Source organism: Salvelinus fontinalis, chromosome 28 (genome assembly GCF_029448725.1).
Source record: "Salvelinus fontinalis isolate EN_2023a chromosome 28, ASM2944872v1, whole genome shotgun sequence".
In the NCBI taxonomy this organism is placed as follows: Eukaryota; Metazoa; Chordata; class Actinopteri; order Salmoniformes; family Salmonidae; genus Salvelinus; species Salvelinus fontinalis.
Genome location: NC_074692.1, coordinates 16,739,887 through 16,766,215, shown reverse-complemented (window position 1 = coordinate 16,766,215; position 26,329 = coordinate 16,739,887). Strand labels below are relative to the sequence as shown.

The following is a 26,329-nucleotide window of genomic DNA, read 5'->3' as shown; positions in this document are numbered from 1 at the left end:
GCACGGCTAGGGGAGCGAATCACTGTCCCAGAATCAAGACATTGTGGAGAGGCTGAGCTCTGATTTTAAACCCGCCCTCCGGAGAGATCTCATTTCCCCCAAAACCTCCCATTTTCTCTCGCTCTCTTTCTGTCCCTCTCGTTCCTTACCTCTTATTTCTCGTCTTTTGCTGTACCCCTCACTCACGAATCATGGATCTCACAACGAGATGTTTGTTTCTTCTATCCTTCCTTTGCGTGATATCGGCGATCGATCTAGAAGCAATAGAAACAAGCTACTATGTGGAGCCCACTGCCACCTCAGATGTGATCGACTATAAGGATCCCTGTAAAGCTGGTAAGCTTTTGGAATGCTTTTTATCCAACATTTATGTGGACCTAAAACATGCCACGAAATGCTTTTATGTATTTGGAAGTGAGGGAAATTCATTTGGAGATGACAGCGGTGAATCGAGTTTTAAAATTGATTTTTTTTATATTTCTTTATTTTTGACCTATTGTCATAGTTTTGCTGATTTACACATGATTGAGCATAGTAACATACTGTTGGCATAACTCATGGTGGAAAGATGGCACTTGTGGAAATAAACCGAGGACATCAATGTAATTTCTCAGGGTACATTTTTCAAAGCATGGAAAAAAAGTTTGGAATCTTTACTGGAAGAACATAATGGAAAATGCTATTTGTTTTAAAGTTTCGCCATATCTTTATCTATAGTTAAGAGTATATTTAATGTATAACCTGTCTGTGTAGTTGTCAAAAATATGGCATTTTTAGAATAGCCTATTTAATCAAATGTATAGCCTAACTTGGAAGATTCATTTGGATAGCACCAAATTATCACCCATTGAACTGTCGGTTGAAATTATTAAAATCCTTGCCGTTGTTACATTTACTTAGTCTATCCAGGCCTTGGTCGTGAAGAAAAACACTGCATTCTACTATGTTATTATGAGGCTCTTGTGTTCCCCACCTGGTTTTGTCATTGCGCAAAATGACGTGCATTTACTTCACCGGCTGTTCACGCGACCACTGAAAACAAGCGGCTGGAGATTGGGGTGTTGTATGCTACATATGGGGTGTATTCATTACGCCATTTCTGTTGGAAAACATTTAACCGTTTACTCCAAACGAGAAACGTTTTGCAACGAACCCGAGAATTTCTATTGGACAAATTCAGGTAGGTCCCTCCCATTTTCGTTCCGTTTGCTTCCGTTTGGTTCTGTTTGGCTCATAGGGAATACACCCCTGATCTATTTCATCCTTATGTATGAATGATCTCCACTTCTGACCCCCTCTAAAAACCATTAGATCCATATAGTATGTGTTCTTCTAATTATATGTTGGCTGTTATCTGCAAGTTTCCTTGGACATTGCTCTCATCATCATGGGTCTTCTTCTCCCATAGCCAAGGTTGAAGGTGTCTTTATTCAAAATCCAGACAATAAGTGCAGCCTAATTAAACTAAATCAATACATTTGGATTAGCTACATCCAGTTCTGTTGAAGTGTCAGATTGCACCATCCCCTGTCTAGCTGATGTCTCCAAATATATAAAGTCAACATTCATAACAGAATAGGCCAATATTTTGTATAGAAGAGGATATTCTCAGTTGTCATCGTAATAAACACTGTGCTGTGAATTCACTGTATCTCCTAGTGTCTTTGGGGAATTCTGAGAGATTTTTTCCTCATCTGGTGAATACATTTATGTTACAGATAGAGACATGGCTCCTCTTAGAAATGACCCCTCTGAAAGTCCTCCCTGGTACTTAAATATTTTGGTGCTTGTATATGTCTCATTCTCGCTTGACAGCATCATGCAGGGGATGGGGATGTGGGCAATTCCATGGTAAACAGAGTGATGGCACAAACAGCACAAACCGTCATTCTTTTACCAAACTTTGCATCTGCCCTGTTCTTCAGGTAAATGTGTTTTTGTAAAATGTTCAGCAGAAATTGTTAAAAGTAGTCCTCGTGCATAGAGTTGTGTGGTTTGTTTAACTTTTCAATCAGTGGTTTTTGTTTTACATACATTTTAAAGAGTCTTAGCATCATTCTGTTACAGTGGAATTGACCATGTGTAAAGTCTTACTCTTATTCAGGTCCTTGTCAATTCAGTCCTCCGTCACCTCCTCTTCCTCTCTCATCAGTCCAGTGGCCTGGATTATTTGTCCTATTTTTGTAATGAGAAGAAGCTGGGTTGAGCATGACATAGAAGACCATATATCAGCCACTCTAAATTGCTGCAGAGGCAGATTATAATTCAAGTGGCAGATTATAATTCAAGTGGCGTGTTGCAGTACAGAATGCATCACACACACACTGCTCATATTTCATGTAGCTTGTTTATACTCCTCTTGTACTAGTAAGGAGTGATGTGTTTTTTTGGGGGGGGGGTTCAAGAGGTTGCTTCCTCTACTCTCAACTCCCTACATAGATATGTTTAGAGGAGCAACCCTTATGTAAATCATCAGTATCTGTTATCTCAGTGGTCAGGACAAATTGTTATATGTCACTTGTAAATAGTAGGATAACTGACACATGACTAGGGTTGCAAAATTCAGGCAACTTTCAATAAATTCCCTGGTTTTCCCAAAATCCCGGTTGGAGGTAACCCGGAATCAGGAGGGAATAAGCAGGAAAGCAGGAAATCCAGAATCTTCCAACCAGAATTTTTGGAAAGCCAGGGAATTTATTAAAAGCCCTACACATGACTCCAGGTAAGGAGCCTCCCAGAAGCAGGGTCAATCAATCAGTAAATGTGCTCCAAAGTGGTATTCCTAAATGTAAAAAATGATGTGTCTTCAAATAAGGATTATATGTATAGGCTGGAATTGAGAATGCAACATGAACAAAGATGTTATTTGCAGTGTTTGCTATGGATCAAGGTCCATGGTGTCCATTTGTAGCTTGCCGAGTATCCCGTTTACCTAACATGATGTCTTTCATTTGTCTAGAGAGCAAATTACCAAAACAAGCAAGCTCTGTAGTGTATTTAGGCAGGGACTCTAAGTCACGAGCTGTAGCAATAAAATGTCAAGAAATAATGACTTATTTTAGTAATGATGATATACCATTCCCATCATCATTATGAACAGAGTGTTATTATGTTCAATGTTACCCCTGGGCATTGTTTAGGACAGGTGGTGGCGAGACAGTTGCAAGAATAACTCCCACCCACATCAAGCCTCTCAGAGCCCCCTCTCCCCTCCTCAATCCCAGCTCTTCCAGCTCTTTCCACCTGCTCCTTCAGCATGCTCTACATTTGTTAAATAATCCAAGGGATGGCTGATGTTGACCCGGATCCAACTTTTGTACTCTTTTCCCAAAGATATGCGGCACCTATGATTCAGCCCTATTTCATCTCACTCAAACGTCTTCACTCAATGACTCGCTCACTGACTCACTCTCTCACTCTCTCACTCACTAGTTTACTTGTTCAAAATGCTAGAGTGCAAAAGGTGACAATGACTGTCAGCAATCAAAACTGCTGTTTGTGTTCCTTCACTCACTTGGCCTCGTGCCTGTATAGATTTCTACTCTTATTTCCCCTTAAGGACACCATTGCATTGAGTCAATTTGATAGCTATCTCCTGCTCAAGGTTAGTTGTAGATCAATACAATGGACAGTGTGCTTTCCAGCTGACAAGATTAAACGATAAAATAAACAAATAATTTAACTTTAGGTTCACTTGAGCAAAATATATTTGCTAACATTCATATAAAATGTATATGGTGAAAAGCCATTTAAAGCTGATAGTTAAATGATGGAAAATGCCTTAGTTCACAGAGCTCCAACCTTGGTAGCATCCCAGAAACTCATTTAAGACTTTAAGAACCCATTGAGATTAGATCCACTCACTTTCTATATAAAAAATGGATGAGAGCAAGTCACGCTCAATGTCTTCTCTATTTAAATAATGATAGATCTTCAAGAGAGCAGAAACTGAGTTGACATTTGATTATGGATTATAATGGGGTAGATGACTTAATCTACCAAGGAGCGTCTTGCAAGGGTTGAGTCTCCTGAATTTTAAATCGTATCCTAATTTGTATTCTGACATCAGTCTGCGGGCTTGTCCTGTGTTTGAGCTCCTCTACTCTAAGCATTACCAAGAGACATCTGCTGTGTAGCCTATAGGGAGGGAGAGGAGACCAGTCTCAAGCAACCCCTTGCCCTCGCTTATGCAAGTGGTTTTCCGTCTCGCCCAGCCCAGCCCCTCTCCTCTCCCCTCTGACTGGCTCTGGCAGTTCCCACAGACTGTAGGTCATTCACACCATGCCAGGGCAGAGCTGCTGGAAGGTGTAGGGCAGGCTGGGCAGACTGGCCACACCAGCGTAAGGTGAGTGCAGCCCATTCAGAGGGGCTTGGCAGCTTATCCCGGGGCTGTTTACTGGCCCTGAGAATTGCATGTGTGCATATAACCCAAGCCTTTAATCATTCCCGCCTTTACTTGTGCATTTGGCTATGAGCTAGTCTCTGACTTGATAATAAACACAGGATTATGGGGTGATGAGGGATGGTTCGAAGGCAGGCAGCCGTCTGATGCCTTTTATCATCTGACAAGTTTAGTTCGATAATTCCCTGATTTTTATTTCAGGTGTCCTCAGTTGTTGAGAGTATGACCCAGAGGAAGCTTGTTGCTTGAGGCCCTGTTCTCTTGTCAGACATGGAGAGCTCACATGTCTGGGTTCAAATCCTGGATCTTTATCTAACTCACAATGCAAAATGTGATCCTAGCGTGTATAGTCATTCTCAAACAGATAGCGAAGTGTGAATGGTTATTCTCAAACCGATGTAGTTACTAGTGCGATTGACAGTAAGAACCAGATGTTTGTCATTGGGGGCACCTCTTTGAGGGGTGACTCTAGTCAGAAAAAAAGCAGTAGGAATGTCCGTATTGTTGTAGAAATGTTTTACTCGTAGTATGGCTTGATAATGGCTGTTATATGGTTTGTTGATTTACTTCTAAACTTTACATCTCTATTTCATTATTTAGTTCATATTGGGACCTGCCCCTAGAAAGCTCTAAGACCCATTATCATTACAAGGCAAATAGTTATCTAAAGGGTAAGCAGCCATGTATGGAAGATGAAATGTATACAAACCAGCCCACCCCACACACAATGTAGTTTACATCAACAGGTTTGCTCCTGTAGTTTTCAGGTGATTAGGGTGCCATAATGTGTGTGCATTTGTGGGGAGTGGGACAATTTGGTTGTTGTCAGCACTAAGAAATAACAAATGCCGTGGGAGTGCTCATTTAAATGACTCAAAGCACACCCAATTAAGCAACAATAATGAGATGCTAAACAAGCAAAATGGGGACTTCTTTACAATTCAGTCCCATTTGTCATTGAGTTTGACTATTCATTTGATCTTCATTACTGTTCATCTGGATATAGTATTGTTCTCCCAACCTGTAGTTTCTTAGAAGTCTCTCTTTTGATTTTGAACATTATTTTTTATTCATGGGATATTTTAAGAGGGTTTGAAGCCTATTTGTGACTCAATGCATCTTTAAGCATATCTCAACTTGACTAATGAATTCAAGTCATATTTTAAGCAACTCTTCTCTAATCTCAGATCTGTACCTTATGTAGCTAGCGCTCTTGACTAGCAATGCATTGCCAAGATGTGGCAGATTAGTGATGAGATGTAATGTGTTGCAATGGTTACATGATCATGGAACTCTATAATGATTATTTGAAAATGTTATGGATATACAGTTAGGAAGTTATTGGAGAACACTGTCAGTCAACATTTAGCTTACATTTTAGACATGGATAAATATGGGAAATTAGATCTAGCTAATGGGCCTGATGGAGTGTGAAATGCGTAAATTGAGACAGGCTCTGGACGTGTGACTCTCCAGCTGAAGCTGTCTTCATGGTGTCAATAATAGGACTCAGTGGAGTGGCAGTAACTCTGGCCTGATCTCTGCTGTGGTGCCTGATGAGACTTCTAGGCTTCTATTGGAGTATTATCCCACCTTGAATCTGGGGCTTTAGCTTGAGGCTTCTCTGGAACTTCTCTCCTAATTACACCTTAGTTATCTTTGAAATGAGTATACAAGTTAAATTTGTTCTCCTGCCTTGGGCTGAAGTTGCAGTGTGAGGAAATGTCAAGATAAGCATTTGTTTAAGATTAACAGCTGGAGTTGTTTTTACAGGAAAGGGGCATAATATTTACAATACTCCCACCCATAATTCCACCAACCAGCTCTTACTGGAGTTATAAGCTTTTCATAGATTGTAAGATGCTGTTGCCTCACTATTCATGATGCTTGGATGCTTTCTTCGTTTTTTTCTCTCAGGCATTTTAAAGATACAGTATACTCATTGTGCCTCCTGTTGCTGTATCTCCCTGTTGTCTCACTTTAGCCAGTATGTGTTGCGTCAGATAGGGATTGCAGGCACAGAATGAAACCTGAAAAGTGATACTGACATCAGATGGTAATCATCTTAACTCAATACAGTATTGGCTTCCATTGGAATTCAAATGCAAAGTTTGTTAAAGAACACATTCACTGTGAAAGGCGTCGTCATTGTAATGCATTTCAAGCACACGTCAAATGTTTTTTTCTCCACCCCTCATCTCAGGGTCTTCGATGGGAAAATGCCATTTTTCTTCAGGGAAACTGAGTCCTACAGATGTCTTTAGGTCTTAGCCTCACGTTGCCTGCACTGTGGCCCTACTGATCCAACTTTCCGTTGTGTGACAGTGGTGTTCATTTTTAGATGATGTAGCAGATGTGGTGCCCTGGCAGTCACACAGGGACAATTGCCGGTGAAGAGTGTCAGTCAGTCATGGTGTGTGTCTGACATTAAGGAAGCCATGTCCTGGGAATTCCCTGAATCAAGTGGTGTTTAATTTGATAGAGATCTTGTGCGTAATCTTACAGGACACAGATTGATGGGGGTGGTCTGAGATTAAAGGGATTATGATGGTTAAGATTATCTAAAGAGACATTCCTTCCAGATATGGGGGAGGGGGCAGCCTGGTTACATAGACTAGACATAACATAGTAAACTTAAATCCGAGACACTGAAATTAGTGTTACATGTTAAATTTAGTATGGTTACATAAGACAGAAGGTTACTTAATGGTGCACTATGCAGAAATCGCTCTGCCATTTTCTGTTTGCTAAGATTCTAATACTTTGCCTAATTTCAGTTTGTGACAAAACAGAGAATCATTGTATGATCTAAACCACTGTGAAATATATTTTCAATTACCAAAAATATTCTATTTTCAGCTTTTTGATGCTGGTGTTAAAAATCGAATGTAAATGAAGCAAAAATGAAACTTAAGAACGGGAAGCATAGAATTGGCACACAGAACAGATCTACTGCTTTTTAGACTTGCTTTCAATGAGAATGACAGATCTATAACTCATACATCTATGTGAGTTACATATTGCAGCTTTAAATCAAAAAAGAAAGGAGGGTGGTTGGTCGGGGTGGATGTGTCAACATATAACGTGAACGTCTAGCAACCCAAAAGTTGTGTGTTCGAATATCATCACGGACAACTTTAGCATTTTAGCTAGTTAGCAACTTTGCAATTACATTCTCCTGGGCATGTTGGCTAACCCTTCCTCTAACCTTAACCCTTTAACCTAACTCTTAACCCTAACCTTAACTCTTAACCCTAACCATTAGCCTAGCTAACGTTAGCCACAAAAGAATTGGGATTCGTAATATATCATGTGACTTGTAATACGTAACATATCATACAAAATGGATGATGGACATCCACAAATGAATACATACCATACAAATTGTAACATGTATATCATACTAAATGGAGGGAGACAGATTAGCATTTACTATGTTAAGTCTACCCCTGAGTCCAGGTTGCAACGGAGGGTCAAAGTGTAACATACACACAAAGTGTAATCAAATGTTTCATCAAAGGCCGTTTTTATCTTCACATTATGTCCACATGAAAACCATCTTTGTCCCAGCCACCGAGTGTGTCGCGCTGATAAAAATGCCTGTTGTGTGTTTTCCTATCATAGATGTTTATGTTAGGACACTGAAAACCATATAATCTATCAACTGGAATGAAACTATCTATCAGAGCAGAAATGATCAAATTGTTCATGTTTTAAATTCCTGTTGATATTAATACCATGCCTGCAGCTGTTGTCATTTAGTTAATGAATGTTGCTGGAAAGAGAGAGAGAGTGGCAGCAGTGCTATGCTCAATAATGATCTGCTCCCATCTGCCACTCTCTCTCTCTCTCGCGCTCTCTCTCTGGGTTTGAATCTACACTACTAGTCTTTCTTTGCTTAGTCTGTTTTGACAGGGGTGCACATACAGTGGGGTTTCTCAGTTTAAAAAACAACTGGCCATCCTGTCCTCTGCCCGGTGCCCCATATTGAAGATTCCAGAGATTCAGTTTGTGACCGTGGATAATTCAAGCCAGGAGACAATGGGATTAATTCTCAATCGCTGCGAGATTTTCCTTAAACCTGCAGCTTCTCCACGACGAGTGGGAAGCCTGGGGAAATGAGGCCTTATGCCGCAGGGGCTGTGCATTTGCTCATTTCAATCTTCGCTGTTGTCAGGGAACAATTATAGGCTGGATTAAGAGCTTGTCCCCAGAATGTTTTGTGGATGAGTGTGTGTCCGCCATGGACGAAGAATACATTTGCCCTCTGTGTAGGGCAGTGGGGTGGGGGTGGGGGTAGGGGGACAATCCTGCACCTTGTTGTGTGGTTAGTTCTAGCATTAGGCCAGTAAATCACTGCTAATAACTAACTGAGTGCAGTATTACTGTGGCATTAAGAATTAGGTAAAGCAGGGTAACTCTTCAAATTGCAGCTGCATTTACATCTTCCACTGTGTTAAAGGGAAGAGTACTTTGCAAATTATTTTGGACATACCTCTCTTAGTGCTCACTGTCCTCTCTGTGACATCAGCCCCAAATGTATGTTGGTTTTGTCCAAGTGCTTGTCTGTTCTCTCATCCTTTAATGCTGTCAGTCAGTTCTAGGAATCAAAAGTAAGAAGTAAGACAGTTTGTATCCATTGCATACTGTATGGACAGCTGGGAGCTAGCAATGATCAGATATACTCTTGGCACAGAGTTTCTGTATTAGTGCTGATTAGGAATAGTCTGTTTAGTGTTTCGGGGATTTGGTAACACACAGCAATTTAGCGTTTTTCTGAGTGCAAATTCGAGGATCCCTTTGACTTCTGGTATTTCAAACCTGCCCGCAGAACGTGCCCTATCTTGCAGGCAGAGATCTACATATTTTCTTATTGCTGTCATTAGCCTGTAATCCTGCCTAGCCCCACCGCTCTACAACATGCCCTCTCTGACCCTCTCTGTTGCTTGTGGGAGACTGGCTGCATCTCAGCCAGCTACATACTGTTTCAATAATTCTCCTCTGGTGGATAAGGGACACGAGCCAAAACCTTTTTTCCTCTATTGTTTTCTTTCTCTTCCTTTCTCTTTGAGATAATCACACACCACTATCTGAATGTTATCAAGGGCCGGGCCAATGATAGCTCAGTTATAAAAGAGCTTTGTCTTAGATGCTTTTGTAGTGTTCTGAAAACAACTATACACGCTGAACATATGCTTTCACTTTGATTCCTAGACCACAGTTTGTCAGTTCCTAGTTGTCCATCTTTCACTATTGCACTTGATTTTCAACAACTCTGGGTAATTCTTGGGGTTACCTACTTTCACGCTCAAATTGTGAACACACAGTAGTCAGTACCATATTCACTCCAGCCACAGCAGAGAACTCCATTAGGTCTGACTTGATCTATCGCTTGCTACTCTGCCTCCTATCCCTAAGGAGTAGAACCCTCACACACAGTGAAAACATGTTTTCAAAGGATAATCTTTCTCCCTCCTCCTCACACTCTCTTCCCCACAGGGTTATGAGGTGGGCAGTGAGGCTTTATGCCCTCCTCACACTCTCTTCCCCACAGGGTTATGAGGTGGGTAGTGAGGCTTTATGCCCTCCTCACATTCTCTTCCCCACAGGGTTATGAGGTGGGCAGTGAGGCTTTATGCCCTCCTCACACTCTCTTCCCCACAGGGTTATGAGGTGGGCAGTGAGGCTTTATGCCCTCCTCACATTCTACTCCCCACAGGGTTATGAGGTGGGCAGTGAGGCTTTATGCCCTCCTCACATTCTCCTCCCCACAGGGTTATGAGGTGGGCAGTGAGGCTTTATGCCCTCCTCACACTCTCTTCCCCACAGGGTTATGAGGTGGGTAGTGAGGCTTTATGCCCTCCTCACATTCTCTTCCCCACAGGGTTATGAGGTGGGCAGTGAGGCTTTATGCCCTCCTCACATTCTCTTCCCCACAGGGTTATGAGGTGGGCAGTGAGGCTTAATGCCCTCCTCACATTCTCTTCCCCACAGGGTTATGAGGTGGGCAGTGAGGCTTTATGCCCTCCTCCTCCCCTTTTTCCTCCTGCTCTCATCTTCCTGTTCAGACATGGATTAACCTGCCACCCCTTCTCTCTTCCGCCTTCCTTCCCTCCCTTCCTCCACCCCTTCACTCCACTCCTTCACAAAGAACAGGCTGTAAATCCAGCAAACGTGCTGGTGTTGAAAGCTTGTAAAACAGAGCGGCGTGTCTCTGTGGAGAGGACTCCTACCATAAATGCTACAGAAATAGGGCATTTTAGAAAGGAATCCCATAAAGCATATTCCTCATAAAGGGTGACTGTTTGGTTATTTTTCCTTCTCCTTGGCCTCATTTAAAAACCTATTACTTGTTCAAGGTGCCCCATATACAGTATCGAGGCAGCAACTCGCAGTATTAGGTCTGCTTGAGGACTAATTAACGGTACAAGAATATCAGGACATGACATTTTCCCTCCGTTCTCTTAGCGGCAACTGGATTGACCCAGCACATCTGGGGTATGCTGCTCTAAAAGCTTTTGAATGCAGCTCTTATTAATTGATTTCATATGTCCTCCGTTGAATGTCATACAGAGATGTTCCCTCCCCTGATAATATGATTTATTTAGCTTGGAGTTTATAGAGCTCTGAGATTCAGACCGCACTCCTCTCCTATTATTCAAACATTCACATAACTGCTGTTTCACAACTCTGTGTGTCTGTTTGAGAGGGCTAAAGAGAGGGGAGGGATTGTGTGTGGTTGTGCGCGTGTGTATCACTGTCTAGCTTTTTCACCCTTGGTTTGAATGGCTGTCTATGTGATCCACGTGGTTTGTCCGACTGCAGAACAGGAAAACCTTGAGGCTAATGGACGGTGCAAAACGATGTCCAATATTGTGAAAACACCTTAAATATGTCTGACATGCTTTCTCTCTCGGTGTCTGTTTCAGCTGCCTTTTGGGGAGACATTGCTCTGGATGAGGAGGACATGCGCATGTTTAAGGTGGACCGGGTTATAAACATGGCCCAACGGACCGTCCAGACCTTCAATCAAACAACCACAGGTGAGCAAGAGCTGTGAGGCTGACCCAGTCATGGTCATTGAGACTATAGACTTCGGCCTAGTGCCATAGGCTTAAAGCTTGCATTTTCTTATAGATGTGCCTGTCATCAGTTCTAAAAGTCTGACTCCATTTATGATGTGCTATTATATAGTGCTGACTAAAATGTGTCTCAAAGGAAAACTCCACCCAAAACATTTAGTATTTGTTTCATTAGTCCATTGTTGATATAGTCTCAAAATGTTTTGCTTATCAGCAATCAAGTTGTCAAGATATGTACCAGTACTTTCAAAATATGGCCCATATGATGCATTTTGTATCATATGATGCTGCGTTTTGCATGATTCTGTATTTAGAAAGTTACATATCTTAAACTTGATTGCTGACATGACAAACATTTTGGTACTAAATCAACAATGGACTAATGAAACAAATACCAAATGATAGTTTTGGGGTGGAATTTTCATTTAATGACATAATACAAACAATTCCGAGTAAATAGCTTTAATACAGTTAAATAGTTCCCACATTTTCCCACCTCAAGGCCAATTATAAAAGGAGGCTTTGCAACTCTCTCCCAGTGCATCTGCCAGGAAGATGTGTACTATGCATGAACCACTCAGCACCACGTGATGGCTCGGTTCCAACACTTGGTTGGCCATGACACCTGTTATAAACTAACAGCATGTTTATCACCAGCACTCTCAAAGTGTTTATGACGGCTCTATAGAAAATGCTCAGCAGGAGTTATAAAGCACGCTTCATTGTCGTTATTATCTCTTTACCACTTTTCAGCTGTTCCTAAATGGTAGTCTCAAATGTTTAAGTTTCTCATGGTTTGTATTTTATGGTCTGTGTGAACTGAACTGTCAATTCACATAACAGGTCAATTTTTTTATTTATTTTTTTATTCTTTTTTATTTATCCCCTTTTCATCCCCAATTTTCGTGGTATCCAATCGCTAGTAATTACTATCTTGTCTCATCGCTACAACTCCCGTACGGGCTCGGGAGAGACGAAGGTCGAAAGCCATGCGTCCTCCGAAGCACAACCCAACCAAGCCGCACTGCTTCTTTAACACAGCGCGCCTCCAACCCGGAAGCCAGCCGCACCAATGTGTCGGAGGAAACACCGTGCACCTGGCCCCCTTGGTTAGCGCGCACTGCGCCCAGCCCGCCACAGGAGTCGCTGGAGCGCGATGAGATAAGGAAATCCCTACCGGCCAAACCCTCCCTAACCCGGACGACGCTAGCCCAATTGTGTGGCGCCCCACGGACCTCCCGGTCGCGGCCGGCTGCAACAGAGCCTGGGGGCGAACCCAGAGACTCTGGTGGCGCAGTTAGCACTGCGATGCAGTGCCCTAGACCACTGCGCCACCCGGGCGGCCCAACAGGTCAATTTCTGACTCAATAATATTTGTTACGGCCCATTCTAGATTCCACAAAAAGGTGGTTGGTTTTTACCATGTTCTCACCGGAGTTTAACTTTTTGATTATGATTATGTAACGGATGTGAAATGGCTAGCTAGTTAGCGGGTACGCGCTAGTAGCGTTTCAATCAGTTACGTCACTTGCTCTGAAACCTAGATGTAGGGTTTTCCCTTGCTCTGCAAGGGCCGTGGCCTTTGTGGAGCGATGGGTAACGATGCTTCGTGGGCGACCGTTGTTGATGTGTGCAGAGGGTCCCTGGTTCGCGCCCGTGTCGGGGCGAGGGGACGGTTTAAAGTTATACTGTTACATTGATGCTGTTGACCTGGATCACTGGTTGCTGCGGAAAAAGAGGAGGTTGAAAGGGGGGTGAGTGTAACGGATGTGAAATGGCTAGCTGTTAGCGGGTACGCGCTACTAGCGTTTCAATCAGTTACGTCACTTGCTCTGACACCTAGAAGTAGTGTTGCACCTTGCTCTGCAAGGGCCGCGGCTTTTGTGGAGCGATGGGTAACGACGCTTCGTGGGTGTCAGTTGTTGATGTGTGCAGAGGGTCCCTGGTTCGCGCCCGGGTCGGGGCGAGGGGACGGTCTAAAGTTATACTGTTACAATTATATTGTACAAACTTTATCTTTGGCTGGGTTTTGTGAATGACAGGGTCTTCTGCCAATGAGACCAGTCGAAACATAGCGGTGCCAAACCGGCAAGGATCACACCGCAGGAAAAGGGCGGCAACCTCCAGGCCTGAGAGGGTGTGGCCAGAAGGTGTCATTCCCTATGTCATCAGTGGGAACTTCAGTGGTAAGTCCCACATCATCACTGATGTTTACTTGCCCTATGGTTCTCATATGAGCCCTATAATATAGTTCCCTACTAAAATGTGGCAGCTGGTGTCTGTTCAGCATAATTGCATTCACAGTACCTACATTAAAATGAATGTCTTGGCAACTATTGTACATAAAACATTTGATTAACTTTACTTGGGATGAATTTGGCAGTGGATCTAGAACTACGAGCAAGCTGTCCGCATTGGTACAGTATTCTATCCTCCTTTTTACGTGTGTCTTATGTTCGTCAGCCTCACTGATCTCCCTTCTTCCCGTCACATTCAGGCAGCCAGCGGGCGATATTCCGCCAGGCCATGCGTCACTGGGAGAAGCACACCTGTGTGACCTTCATGGAGAGGACAACAGAGGAGAGCTACATTGTGTTCACCTACCGGCCATGTGGGTGAGTCCACGGAGGTCTAGGTTCGCATCCCTCAGGAAGGAAGTCTAACTGGTCAGCCTGCTCACACATGACACTCCTTTATCCACACAGCCATAATGATTTATCGCTTAAGTACTTTTCCTTACCTCTCCTCCATCGGCCTTTAGTGCGTGCCCATCCCCTCTGTCCGCAGTCTGTCTGCATGAATTGTGGTAATTGCAGCCCCCTGCAAGTCCTGGGAAAGACGGCCATTCAGGCCTGAGGAATGCTTGCTGTGCCTCATAGTCCTGATTCATCTTTCACTGAGCACATGTGTTTTTTTTGAATGGCATCCAAGGGAGACCTCTTCAGCTTTATCATAAGCTTTATCATAACCCGCCAGCTTTTATTCCGCGTGATATAGTTGGTCCTTTTCCCAGCTATGCATGTTTTTAAGTTCAAATGAGTTTACACAAAAAATGTAGAAGCGTTGATGGTGTTACATTCTGACTCTGTGCACACACAGTAAATCAGTTACCAAGAAGAGCATATTAAAGTGCGGATATGGAACATAAACTGCCCTTTTTCCACCCAGCTGTTGATAGCCATTTTTTTCCTGGTAACTGGCCTCCAGAGTAACAGGGATGACATTATCCACTGCGGTTAGCAGTGGGAATGCCTGAGCTCTGGGCTGGCCTGCTGCATATTCAGCAGGCTCCATCTGTCCTGTGCAAAGTTCAAGACCCATCTCAGGAGAGCCTGGCTGGGTTCATAGTAATTAGAGAGAGGCTGGTTGGCCCACAGGGGCGCAGTGTGTGCACATGGACCGGGCTCCCACACTGAGCCTTTCATGTCAGGGAGGGAGAGAAAGAGCCCTGCAGTCTGCAGCCAGCCTTTACGGTCACACACTGTAACCCTCCATCAACAGTGAAGCACGCATCAATGAATGTCACCACTGTATTCGATCCCGGGCTGTGTCACAGCCGGCCGCGACCGGGAGACCCATGAGGCGGCGCACAATTGGCCCAGCGTCGCCCGGGTAGAGGAGGGTTTGGCCGGCTGGGATGTCCTTGTCCCATCGCGTTCTAGCGACTCCTTGTGGCAGGCCGGGCGCATGCACACTGACTTCGGTTGCCAGCTGTACGGTGTTTTCTCCGACACGTTGGTGTGGCTGGCTTCCGTGTTAAGCGAGCAGTGTGTCAAGAAACAGTGCGGCTTGGCGGGGTCGTGTTTTGGAGGATGCATGGCTCTCAACCTTCGACTCTCCAGAGTTCACACGGGAGTTGCATCGATGGGACAAGACTAACTACCAATTCGATATCACGAAATGGGGGAGAAAAAATGGTAAAAAGTACAAAAAATAAGATGTCAGTTGAACCACAAACTGTTGTAGTCAGACCCTGCGTCTCTCTACGAACAGGGATTCCTTCCCTTGGCTTATTCGTTATTTGTTCACTGCCTCTGGTTTACACTTGCATGTTTGTGGAAGTAAAGCTCTATATATCCGGTGTAACACGAAGTTCACAAACTTCTTGTTACATGATTGATCTGTAGACATAAATGTAGCACTTAGATAGTACCATGGTAAGCAAGATGGCCCCTCTTGCGCTAACACTGTCATCTTTGTGTCTTTTATGTATCCAGTTACCTCAGTCTTGGGCACTAGCTTGTTACCCTGCCTGTTGACCTGTCCCTGATCTGTGTTCTGTGTGTTGGAACCTGCAGGTGCTGTTCCTATGTGGGCCGCAGGGGTGGCGGTCCACAGGCCATCTCCATTGGAAAGAACTGTGACAAGTTTGGAATAGTGGTTCATGAGCTTGGCCATGTGATTGGTTTCTGGCACGAGCACACCCGGCCCGACAGAGACGAACATGTCAGCATCATCAGGGACAACATCCAGCCAGGTAAGACAACTGTGTATGGAACAGCCCACTCATCTAACATGGAGAGATGTCATATGAGATCAGCTTATTTTATGGCTCGATGATGAGACCATCACATGATTCTGTGATGAACATAGTTTTCCCTTTCTAGGTGATAGCCACTCACTTTTGCCATTCAGTTTGCTGGTACAGTATTTCAGGTAGGGGTAGGTTTCAGCTTCTGTTTTCTTGCTTCTATTCACAGGACAGGAGTATAACTTCTTGAAGATGGAGCCAGGGGAGGTGGACTCTATGGGAGAAGTGTATGACTTTGACAGCATCATGCACTATGCCAGGAATACATTCTCAAGGTAGGAACTGGGCTAAGTTCCACTTCATACACAGCAGAACAGGCATCATAGAAACCAGTTGCAATCTAGGTCAGAGAGCAGATTCCCAGACTATGTAACTTTTGCTCTCTTAATGTTTCTCACCATATCTGTTCTATGTTACTGCTGGAAGTTTGATCTCTTCATAGTTGGGGCTGTGGCGGTCAGGACATTTTGTAAGCCGGTTATTGTCATGCAAATGCACGCATTTGGAACATCCACATTTTTTTAAGTCTAATAAATCCATTTATTATACGCCATCATTATTTATTTTAAGCAGGTCTAAAGAAACTGTATTTCAGAAGAACCGAATATTAGTCTACCTATTGTATGTTATCTGGCTATGCTCCATGCCATAGGCTGTAGGCTTGTTCATTTAGCAGACAAGATACGCTTATAAGTCCCGTGCCATTATTTAATTTCATATTATACAATTTTAGAAAGGATATTTCTACCATTCTGGAGCGTGTGCGCATATGAAGTGGCTATGTGGAGCTTAAAAGTTAGAATTGGAAATTGGTCCTATACGCTCGATTTAGAGTTGCACTAAAAGTATGTGGACACCCCTTCAAATTAATGGATTTGGCTATTACATCCGTTGCTGACAAGTGTATAAAATCGAGCGCACAGCCATGCAATCTCAGTAAACAAACATTGGCAGTAGAATGGCCTGTACTGAAGAGCTCAGTGACTTTCAACGTGGCACCCTCATAGGATGCCACCTTTCCAACAAGTCAGTTCGTCAAATTTCTGCTTTGCTAGAGCTACCCCGGTCAACCGTAAGTGCTGTTATTGTGAAGTGGAAACGTCTAGGAGGAACAATGGCTCAGCCGCGAAGTGGTAGGCCACACAAGATCACAGAACGGGACTGCCGAGTGCTGAAGCGCGTAGCTGTCCTCGGTTGGAACACTCACTACCGAGTTCCAATCTGCTTCTGGAAGCAACGACATCACAAGAACTGTCCGTTTCCATGGCCGAGCAGCCGCACTCAAACCGAAGTTCACCATGCGCAATGCCAAGCAGTCCAGCGAATCTGGGTTTGGCGAGTGCCAGTAGAACACTACCTGTCCGAATGCATAGTGCCAACTGTAAAGTTTGGTGGAGGAGGAATAATGGTCTGGGGCTGTTTTTCATGGTTCGGTCTAGGCCCGTTAGTTCCAATGAAGGAAAATCTTAACGCTGCAGCATACAATGACATTCTAGATGATTCTGTGCTTCCAACTTAGTGGCAACAGTTTGGGGAAGTCCCTTTCAGCATGACAATGCCCCCGTGCACAAAGCGAGGTCCATACAGAATGTCACGGATCCCTCCGTAACTGTCATTAAGCACACCTGGTCCGCATTCCCATTGATTAGTAATTGTATAAGTGTGCCCTTTGTTCACCATTGTCCTGTAGATTATTGTTACAATGTCTGTAGGTTGTGTGAGTACCTGTGTTGTTTTGGCTTTTGTGCCACTTGTATGAAGTTTGCAGCGTAGCATAAGGTAACCAGTCCATCCAGTATGCATAATAATACAGTCTACACTCAAAGGCAATTTACTAGAATTTGTTTCATTTTTTTTGTTGGTGTTTTTTGCAGTGCGTAATATGCGTTAGGCTATGTATTTTATAAACGCACAATCATGATTTTAATTCAGGTAAAAAACAATTGTGCCTGGGGCCTCTACGTATGGGTGTTCTACCTGCAACATCTTAAATGCTTTGTATTAATCATCACCTTAGAAAGCACTGTCCATTTCGTTATGTTTGGCTTTGAAACAACATCCACAATGACCACGTTTAACACTGTTTCAACCTGTTGAACTTCTTTCTTCAAATTGATCATCACAGTGAGGTCAAACAAATGTAGCCTAAAGGTGGGTTTTAAAAGCATGATACTGTTTACATGATGTGTTTGATGTGATTTTTGATCGCATTTGCATTGATGTCAGAGTGGTTAGAGGGACAATAGAGCCCTGAGCACCAGGTCATTAGGACCTGATGGGGGTTCGCGAGTTGGGTACTACCAATGCATGTCCAGAGTGCATAAGAGGAGATTACCGTGACTCAGCGGTCACATGGAATTTAACTGCGGTCATGACTATTAGTGTGGTGGTAATAAACAGCCCTATTCATAGTTTTACTAATGTGTCAGTCTCTTTAATTTCATTACTTTGTTTCATTTCAGTGCCAGGGGCTGACTTCAATGCGCACGAAAGGTTGCACAAGTTGAAGTTTAGAGTCCTTTAACACACTCTCAGAAAAAAAGGTACAGAATTGTACTTAGATGGGTATAAACTCTTGTCACTGTAGTGGCACCCTGTCAGGTACATCCGTTGTACCATTTAGTTATAGGTATATAGTTTTACACTTGTAGTTCATACCTTAAAAGGAAAAGGTACATATTTGCATTTGTACCACCAGTAACAAAATAGTTTATTTTAAGTTGCAAAAACAATACAAAGTCCCTCGTGTGCACGCCTCTCCGCTGTCTAGTGCTGAGTGATTAGTGCTGTTTGAGGTCGGTTTCGGTTCTATTATTACAAAATATATTTTTTAGACATTAAATGCACCATGCATTATGTGGGTTGAATGCTGTAACAACAGAGAATAAAACTATTAATAAAAGTCCCATGATGGTAGTGACTGTCCATGACTGCCTATCATTTACTAACCATCATTTATTCACATTACTTCAATATAATATTTGTTATCTTTGATTAATTTCTTATTTCATTCCAAGTCATCATCGTATTTCTATAGAGCTGCTACCTATGCTGTCTGACAAATCACTTTTTTATTATTTTAGTAGTTCTTCAAAGTAGTAAATAAGGTATTCTTTTATGACTTCTGAATACCAACTATCAAACACTTAAATCATGTATTTTCAGGTAGAGATACCTCGCAAAGCAACTGCTTTCTATCCCTCTTGCGCATTCTCTCTTCTCTCCGTCAACGTGGTCTCTCTGTCTGCTCCACACAGACCAGACAAGCAAGCGGGCGCACAATGTATTATGGTCATTGTAGTTAATTACCACATTTTCGGCGCTAAACTATGTAGAATATTGGCTTGTTTGAAACTACAACTCCCTACTACATCGCACAGTTCGGGCTTGATCTGATTTATCTCTACAGAAACTGAGCATCAAGCTCACAGAAAAAAAAAATGAACAAAGGAATTCAAATAATTTACGATGTTGATCAATTAGTTATTTAAAAAACTAAAAATAGCCAAATTAAATTTTGGTTAATCGCTCACACTACCAGTATCCTACTTCTGACACCAATGGAGTGAATTCGGTGGGTAGCCCCGACCAAGACTTGAATCTGGGTCCAGTGACTGTCAAGCCAACGCCTTAACCGTTACGCCAAGAGGTCTGGGTTGGTACAGTATTAATTACAACTTACCTGTATTTGTCACATGCAGTTATGTAAGCCTTTATAAAGACTTCAGAACTGTCAACGAACATGCACAAACTTGAATTAACATAACCATAGACCACTTAAACTGGTACAACACTTTCACTCACGGGTGGCCAAAATTACTAATCCACGTCTCCATCCTGGGTAACAAATGTACGTTCGCAGTACCCTTTTTTTGAGAGTGCGTGATGATTGTACCTTTTTATATTCAAAGTATTGGTTACAAAAATGTGCCATTATACTAGATTATCCGCACATGTACCCTTAAAGGTATTGAACAGTACCATGTGAGATCATATGTGTACCTCTGAAGTTACAGGTAACTGCCACAATAAAGGAAACACCAACATAAAGTGTCTTAATAGAACGTTGGGCTACCACCAGCTTCCAGAACAGCTTCAATGCACCTTGGCATAGATTCTACAAGTGGCTGGAACTCTTGGAGGGTGGTGAAAGCATTCTTCCATGAGAAATTCCATAATTTGGTGTTTTGTTTATGGTGGTGGAAAACGCTGTCTCAGGTGCCGCTCCAGAATCTCCCGTAAGTGTTCAATTGAGTTGAGACCTGGTGACTGAGACGGCCATAGAATATGGTTTACATCGTTTTCATGCTCATCAAACCATTCAGTGACCACTCGTGCCCTGTGGATGGTATTGTCATCCTTCGGGGGCATAGCCATGGTAGACAAAATATTTGGCCAAAATAATGGCCTGCCCAGCATTTTTATACATGACCCTAAGCATGATGTGATGTTATTTGCTTAATTAACTCAGGAAGCACACCTGTGTGGAAGCACCTGCTTTCAATTTACTTTGTAGCCCTCATTTACTGAAGTGTTTCCATTATTTTGCCAGTTACCTGTACCCCAGGAAAGAATACTGTACCCTAACCATACCCTTTCTTTTGAAAGTGTACTATTAAATTACTGACCTGCTGACATTTTTAGCTTGGGAGACAGAATCTGAAGAGTTTTAAGTACAGGGAAGCAAGACAAATTTCAATAAACAACACTTGATGGACTTCATGAATGTGTCAGTGCCTTGGCTTTAAGGAAGAACAGCTGCAGAATATATGACTTCTTGAGTGTCTTGACTTTCTCTCTTTCTTCCACAAGTTTCTTTTGCCTTGGATCTTTTAACTCTCTCAACGGTCACCGCTTACATTTTAGCATGCAGTGAGATTCACATAGGATTTTATTGCTCGTCCTTGTAATGGGATTTCAGAGGATAAAATAGTGTAATCTGGAGTAACATGTCAATAGAGTTGAAAGAGCGGAGTTACAGAGCTTTCCATTTCAATCATGGTACTGTTTCTGATGTACTAAGTTTTCCTAGACAGCGCCAACCTTTTGATATTGTATAGCCTCATGTCCACCTTACCCAGTCCCTCTGTACTCTGAGTAGAGCCTGCCTACCAACCCCCATGTAATACAATGCCTATCTGTTCTTCATAATAGGGTTGAGCATATATCATATTCATTTCTTTCAGGTAGCCTTTCAGATAGCTAAGTCTCTCAGTGAGGATGCTGTCCAGTGGCAGCTATGTATTAGGGGGGGGGGGGGCATTTATGGATAAGGTTTGATTATGTCTAACTTTTGATGAGCTAGCTTTTACCCACAGCCACAGGTTGTTCCAATTATCCCTCCCCTGGTTGGCTCCTGCTGCTGGAGTGTAGCAGCAGCCCAGTAAACCTCCACATCCATCCCCAGTTTCAGGTTTAGGTAGAGCAGCTAGCACCAGTGGCCCTGCTGCATCAGGCTGCGTGTCACTTTCATACATCCTGTGAAGTTCCTTGTAAAAGCTTTCCTCTCATAGCGTGAACTGCCTCATTATGCCACATATGGCCTCTTTTGAAGAGGCTTTGATCGTCGTAAGCAACATGATCCCACATACCAGGCAGTTATAGGGTTTTATTCCTGAGGTGTCTGCTGGCTAGCTTCATGGCTTCCAGGTGTTAGCGGGATTTAGGTCAAACACTAATGACCAGATGAACATGTTTAGGTATGGGGTAATGGAGACATATGTACTGTATTTCCCCGACATTGACTTGACAAGCCAAATCTCAGAGTACAGAATCAAACTTATTCTGTTTCCAGGTGCGTTCTGACTGCAGGCTATAGATTTTGCAATAAAATAGTTGATTTAATTGATCTATTGTGGCATTTGTGATCAAGGCGTCAAAGACGGTTTGTGCAGTCTTTAATAGAAGAGTAAGGAGTGTAATAAATCACATCAGATAAATTCATTCTTTCCCAGATTTTTTTCATGGCCACGTAGATGGAATATGTTAAGAAAGCTTTTGTCTCATATTATCTTACTTTTTCCTCTAAGATTTTTTTCTGTAGAATGTAAGTAAGGATTAAGAAAAAAATACAGCAAGAAAACTGCTGTCCACTCCATCCAAACTCTCCTAGTGCTGTTGTAGTACATGCTGCTGCTATTTGACCAAAAATATATATATATCTTGGCCTTGAAGTAGGCTTGAAAAGGAGAGCAGTGAATGCGTCATAATCTTAATGATACTCCACCGTGCCAGTTTGTCCGTGGGTGATAGCTGACCTCTTTCTTCCAGATTCCCTGTCTGACGTATCTGGAAATCTCTCCAGATGCTGTCCTGTCAGTCCCAGACCAAGACAGTGGTATTATAGTGGCTGTTAGAGGGTGGGCTGGTCCATCCATTCTTTTTTTTAAGGCTGCAGTTCAGCACTGTTTCTGTTGGATCAAAGCATGGCCAAAAAAGTCCACTTGGGACTGAGTTGGAGATTGAGGTGTCATTGTAATTATATACTGAACAAAAAATATAAACGCAACATTGAAAGTGTTGGTCCCATGTTTTCATGAGCTGAAATAAAATATCCCAGAAATGTTCCATACGCACAAAAATATAATTTCTCTCAAAGTCTGTGTACTCATTTGTACATCCCTGTTAGTGAGCATTTCTCCTTTGCCAAGATAATCCCTCCATATCATGAAGATGTTTAAACAGCATAATCACTACACAGGTGCACCTTGTGCTGGGGAGAATAAAAGTCCACTCTAAAATGTGCAGTTTTGTCACGCAACACAATGTCACAGTTGTCTCAAGTTGAGGGAGTGTGCAAATGGCATGTTGACTGCAGGAATGTCCACCAGAGCTGTTGCCAGAGAATTTAATGTTTATTTCTCTACCATAAGGCGCATCCATCATTGTTTTAGAGAATATGGAAGACCACATGTAACCACGCCAGCCCAGGACTTCCACATCCGGCTTCTTCACCTGCGGGATTGTCTAAGAGCAGCCACCCAGACAGCTGATGAAACCGAAGAATTTCTGCAATCATCTCAGTGAAGCTCATCTGTCCTCACCAGGGACTTAACATGACTGCAGTTTGGCGTCGTAACCGACTTCAGTGAGTAAATGCTCACATTCGATGGCCACTGGCACGATGGAGAAGTGTGCTCTTCACGGATTAATCCCGTTTTCAACTGTACCAGGCAGATGACGGTGTCGTGTGGGCGAGCGGTTTGCTGACGCCAATGTTGTGAACAGAGTGCCCCGAGGTGGTGGGGTTATGGTATGAGCAGGCATAAGCTACGGACAACAAACACAATTGCATTTGCTCATGTTTCAGCATGATAATGCACAGCCCCATGTTGCAAGGATCTGTACACAATTCCTAGAAGCTGAAAATGTCCCAGTTCTTCCATGGCCTGCAGACCAGACATGTCACCCATTTGACCATGTTTGGGATGCTCTGGATCGACGTGTACGACAGCGTGTTCCAGTTCCCGCCAATATCCAGCAACTTCGCACAGCCATTGAAGAGGAGTGGAACAACATTCCACAGGCCACAATCAACAGCCTGATCAACTCTATGCGAAGGAGATGTGTCACGCTGCATGAGGCAAATGGTGGTCACACCAGACACTGACTGGTTTTCTGATCCACTCCCTTACCTGTTTTTTTAAGGTATCTGTGACCAACAGATGAATATCTGTATTCCCAGTCATGTGAAATCTATAGATTAGGGCCTGATGAATTTATTTCAATTGACTGATTTTCTTATATGAACTGTAATTCAGTAAAATCTTTGAAATTGTTGCATGTTGCGTTTATATTTTTGTTCAGTGTAGTTTTTATAGTTTGAGATGGATGAAGAAGTGATTGATAGAAAGGATATGGGAGTGTATGTTATTAAAAGTTTGGGGTCACTTAGAAATGTCCTTGTTTTTGAATGAAGAGCAATTATTTTTGTCCATTTTTAAAATAACATCAAATTGATCAGAAATACAGTGTAGACATTGTTAATGTTGTAAATGACTATTGTAGCTGGAAACGTCAGATTTTTAAAAATGGAATATCTACATAGTTGTAGAGAGGCCCATTTATCAGCAACCATCACTCCTGTGTTCCAAGGTATCTGTGACCAACAGATGCAATCTGTATTCCCAGTCATCTAAAATCCATAGATTAGGGCCTGATGAATTTATTTCAATTGACTGATTTTCTTATATTAACTAACTCAGTAAAATCTTTGAATTTGTTGAATGTTTTTTTTTTTGTCAGTGTATAATGCATACAAACCCAGCATAAAGGTTTCATATAATCTTTGTTTGGCAGTGGGCAGTCTATAGGGGATTGCGTGACAATGGGGTAGTATCCTGGAACTAAGTTTAACATACCAGTTACATGAGGTTCCCTCCCACAGCCGTGTGTGTGGGTGTGTGATTTGAATTTTGGTACCGTCTGTGCAATTCGACCCAAATTTTCCCAAACAAAATGTGAAACTGTTTAGCGCTACAGATAGCGGTACCAGTGATTGTTGTTCCAATTTAATGCCTCTTTCCCAATTGCAGGAAGAGATTTTATAGGCCCCAGCTCCCCAATGTGACTGTAACGTGAGTCTGGGCACACGCAAAGCGAATGAAAGCTGGAGGAGAGGGAGGCCAGACCAGACCAGACCATAATCATTACTACACAGCTTTCTGATATGAGAACCAGCTGTTGGCTCTCCTTTTGTTCTTATTTTTCTGCCCTCTTTTTCACTGAGCCTGGACCTATCCTTCATGCCTCCTATTGCAGCCTCGCTGTCTGGACCTCGTCCCAAATAGACTGTCATGCGCTCGTGGCAACCGAATTTTGGGAAGCCGGGAGGCTGAGATTGGATACAAACTCTGCCAGGCCACTGCACAAAATGGGCTGTCTGGCCCTTTATTTTCTAACTGTACAGACAGAATGAAGTAGGTTTATGATTGTTGATGCTCCCTGCTTTGTTGTGATTTCACCACTCAGAGCATTCCTATTTTCCCTAAATATAGCCTTATACCATTATTTTACTGTTTAGAGATAAATGTTTTCATTGTGGATTGTATCGAGAGTGTGGTCAGTGTGTTTTCAGAGATCCTTATTAGGAGACAATGTGCTCATGTTAGCTTTTCTCAAGTCACTGAGGTTTGTGATCCGGTTTACACTTCCCCTGCATGCTGATTGGCTGATGTACCTGTCCCAATGTCTCCCTTTGTTTCCCCATTATTAGCCTGTGTGTTTGCACAGCGTTTTTACTGTAAATCACCGTGGGAAGCCAGGGCCTTTGCTGAGATTGTTGTTGGGAAGATTTCATGGGCAGCCCTCATGTTTTGAAGTGTCTCCTGGGGACAAGTAAGGCAGCTCCCCATGCTTTTTGTCTGGGGCATGTTACCCGATCCTGGGCTTTATCCGCCCCCCTATGCTGGGGACATTTTTAAGGCCTGGTGCATGGAGCAGAGCCAACTCAAATAAAGACCTTCCAGTGTGCCCTTTGTCTACTCTGACACCGGCTGCAGTGGCGTTGTTCACCGGCAGCCAGCATACGGCAGGCAGGCGAGTAGACAGACAGGCAGGCAGTGCTTCAACTGTTAGCTCAGGCTGTTCTGTTTGCACATGCCTGGCATTGATGGGCACGTCCCCATGGGAACGGCCAGGGAGAAGGCCTTTGCTCACCATTGCAGAGAGAGAAAAGGAGATGATAAACTAGCAAAGTGTCAAGTGAGAAAGTGGTGTGAAAACGTCTGTTTTTTCGGCATCAACCGTTCCTTTTCAAGCCAAACGCAAGCCACCATGGTGTGAGTTTTGTACTTCTTTGTAATCGTTCTTGTTCCTTTTGACTTTTAATCCTTATGCTAAATGTTGTTGTCCATACAACAAACCAATCCATTTTGAGACTTTCCCATGGAGTTGTCAGAGGAGGGCTTTTGTTTGCAGTGTTGGACTTTTTGTTCTGTACAGCCTGTACAGATGGAAGTAGTACAGCACACATGATGAGGTCAGTGTGAGTTCAGTTCTGACACTCAGTCCTGTCTGAACTACTTACGTCTTCTGAGGAGGACATTCCTACAGCCTTAGAGGGGACCACTGACCAGGAACAGTCCATTGGTTATTTATTATATAATAATATTAGAAGTTAAGCACTTAGTTATTTTTTTATTTTAGTTTTTTTTGTATTTTACCCCCTTTTTCTCCCAATTTCAATTATGATCGTGTCTCATCGCTGCAACTCCCGAATGGGCTCGGGAGAGGCGAAGGTCGAGTCATGCGCCCTCTGAAACATGACCCGCCAAACCACGCTCATTAACACCCAACCGCTTAACCCAGAAGCCA

At 43.0% G+C, this 26,329-nt stretch overlaps 1 protein-coding gene across 1 annotated transcript in view; it reads left to right on the top strand.

The window, feature by feature from the left end:
* The window catches only part of LOC129826292 (bone morphogenetic protein 1-like), a 54,979-nt gene continuing 28,650 nt past the window's right edge, over positions 1-26,329 (top strand). Inside the window, exons 1-6 of the mRNA XM_055886853.1 lie at positions 1-336; positions 11,332-11,445; positions 13,527-13,670; positions 13,982-14,099; positions 15,783-15,961; positions 16,185-16,290. Of these exons, the coding sequence (XP_055742828.1) occupies positions 192-336; positions 11,332-11,445; positions 13,527-13,670; positions 13,982-14,099; positions 15,783-15,961; positions 16,185-16,290 (806 nt within the window). The 5' untranslated portion in view covers positions 1-191. The remainder of the gene's footprint in view (positions 337-11,331; positions 11,446-13,526; positions 13,671-13,981; positions 14,100-15,782; positions 15,962-16,184; positions 16,291-26,329) is intronic.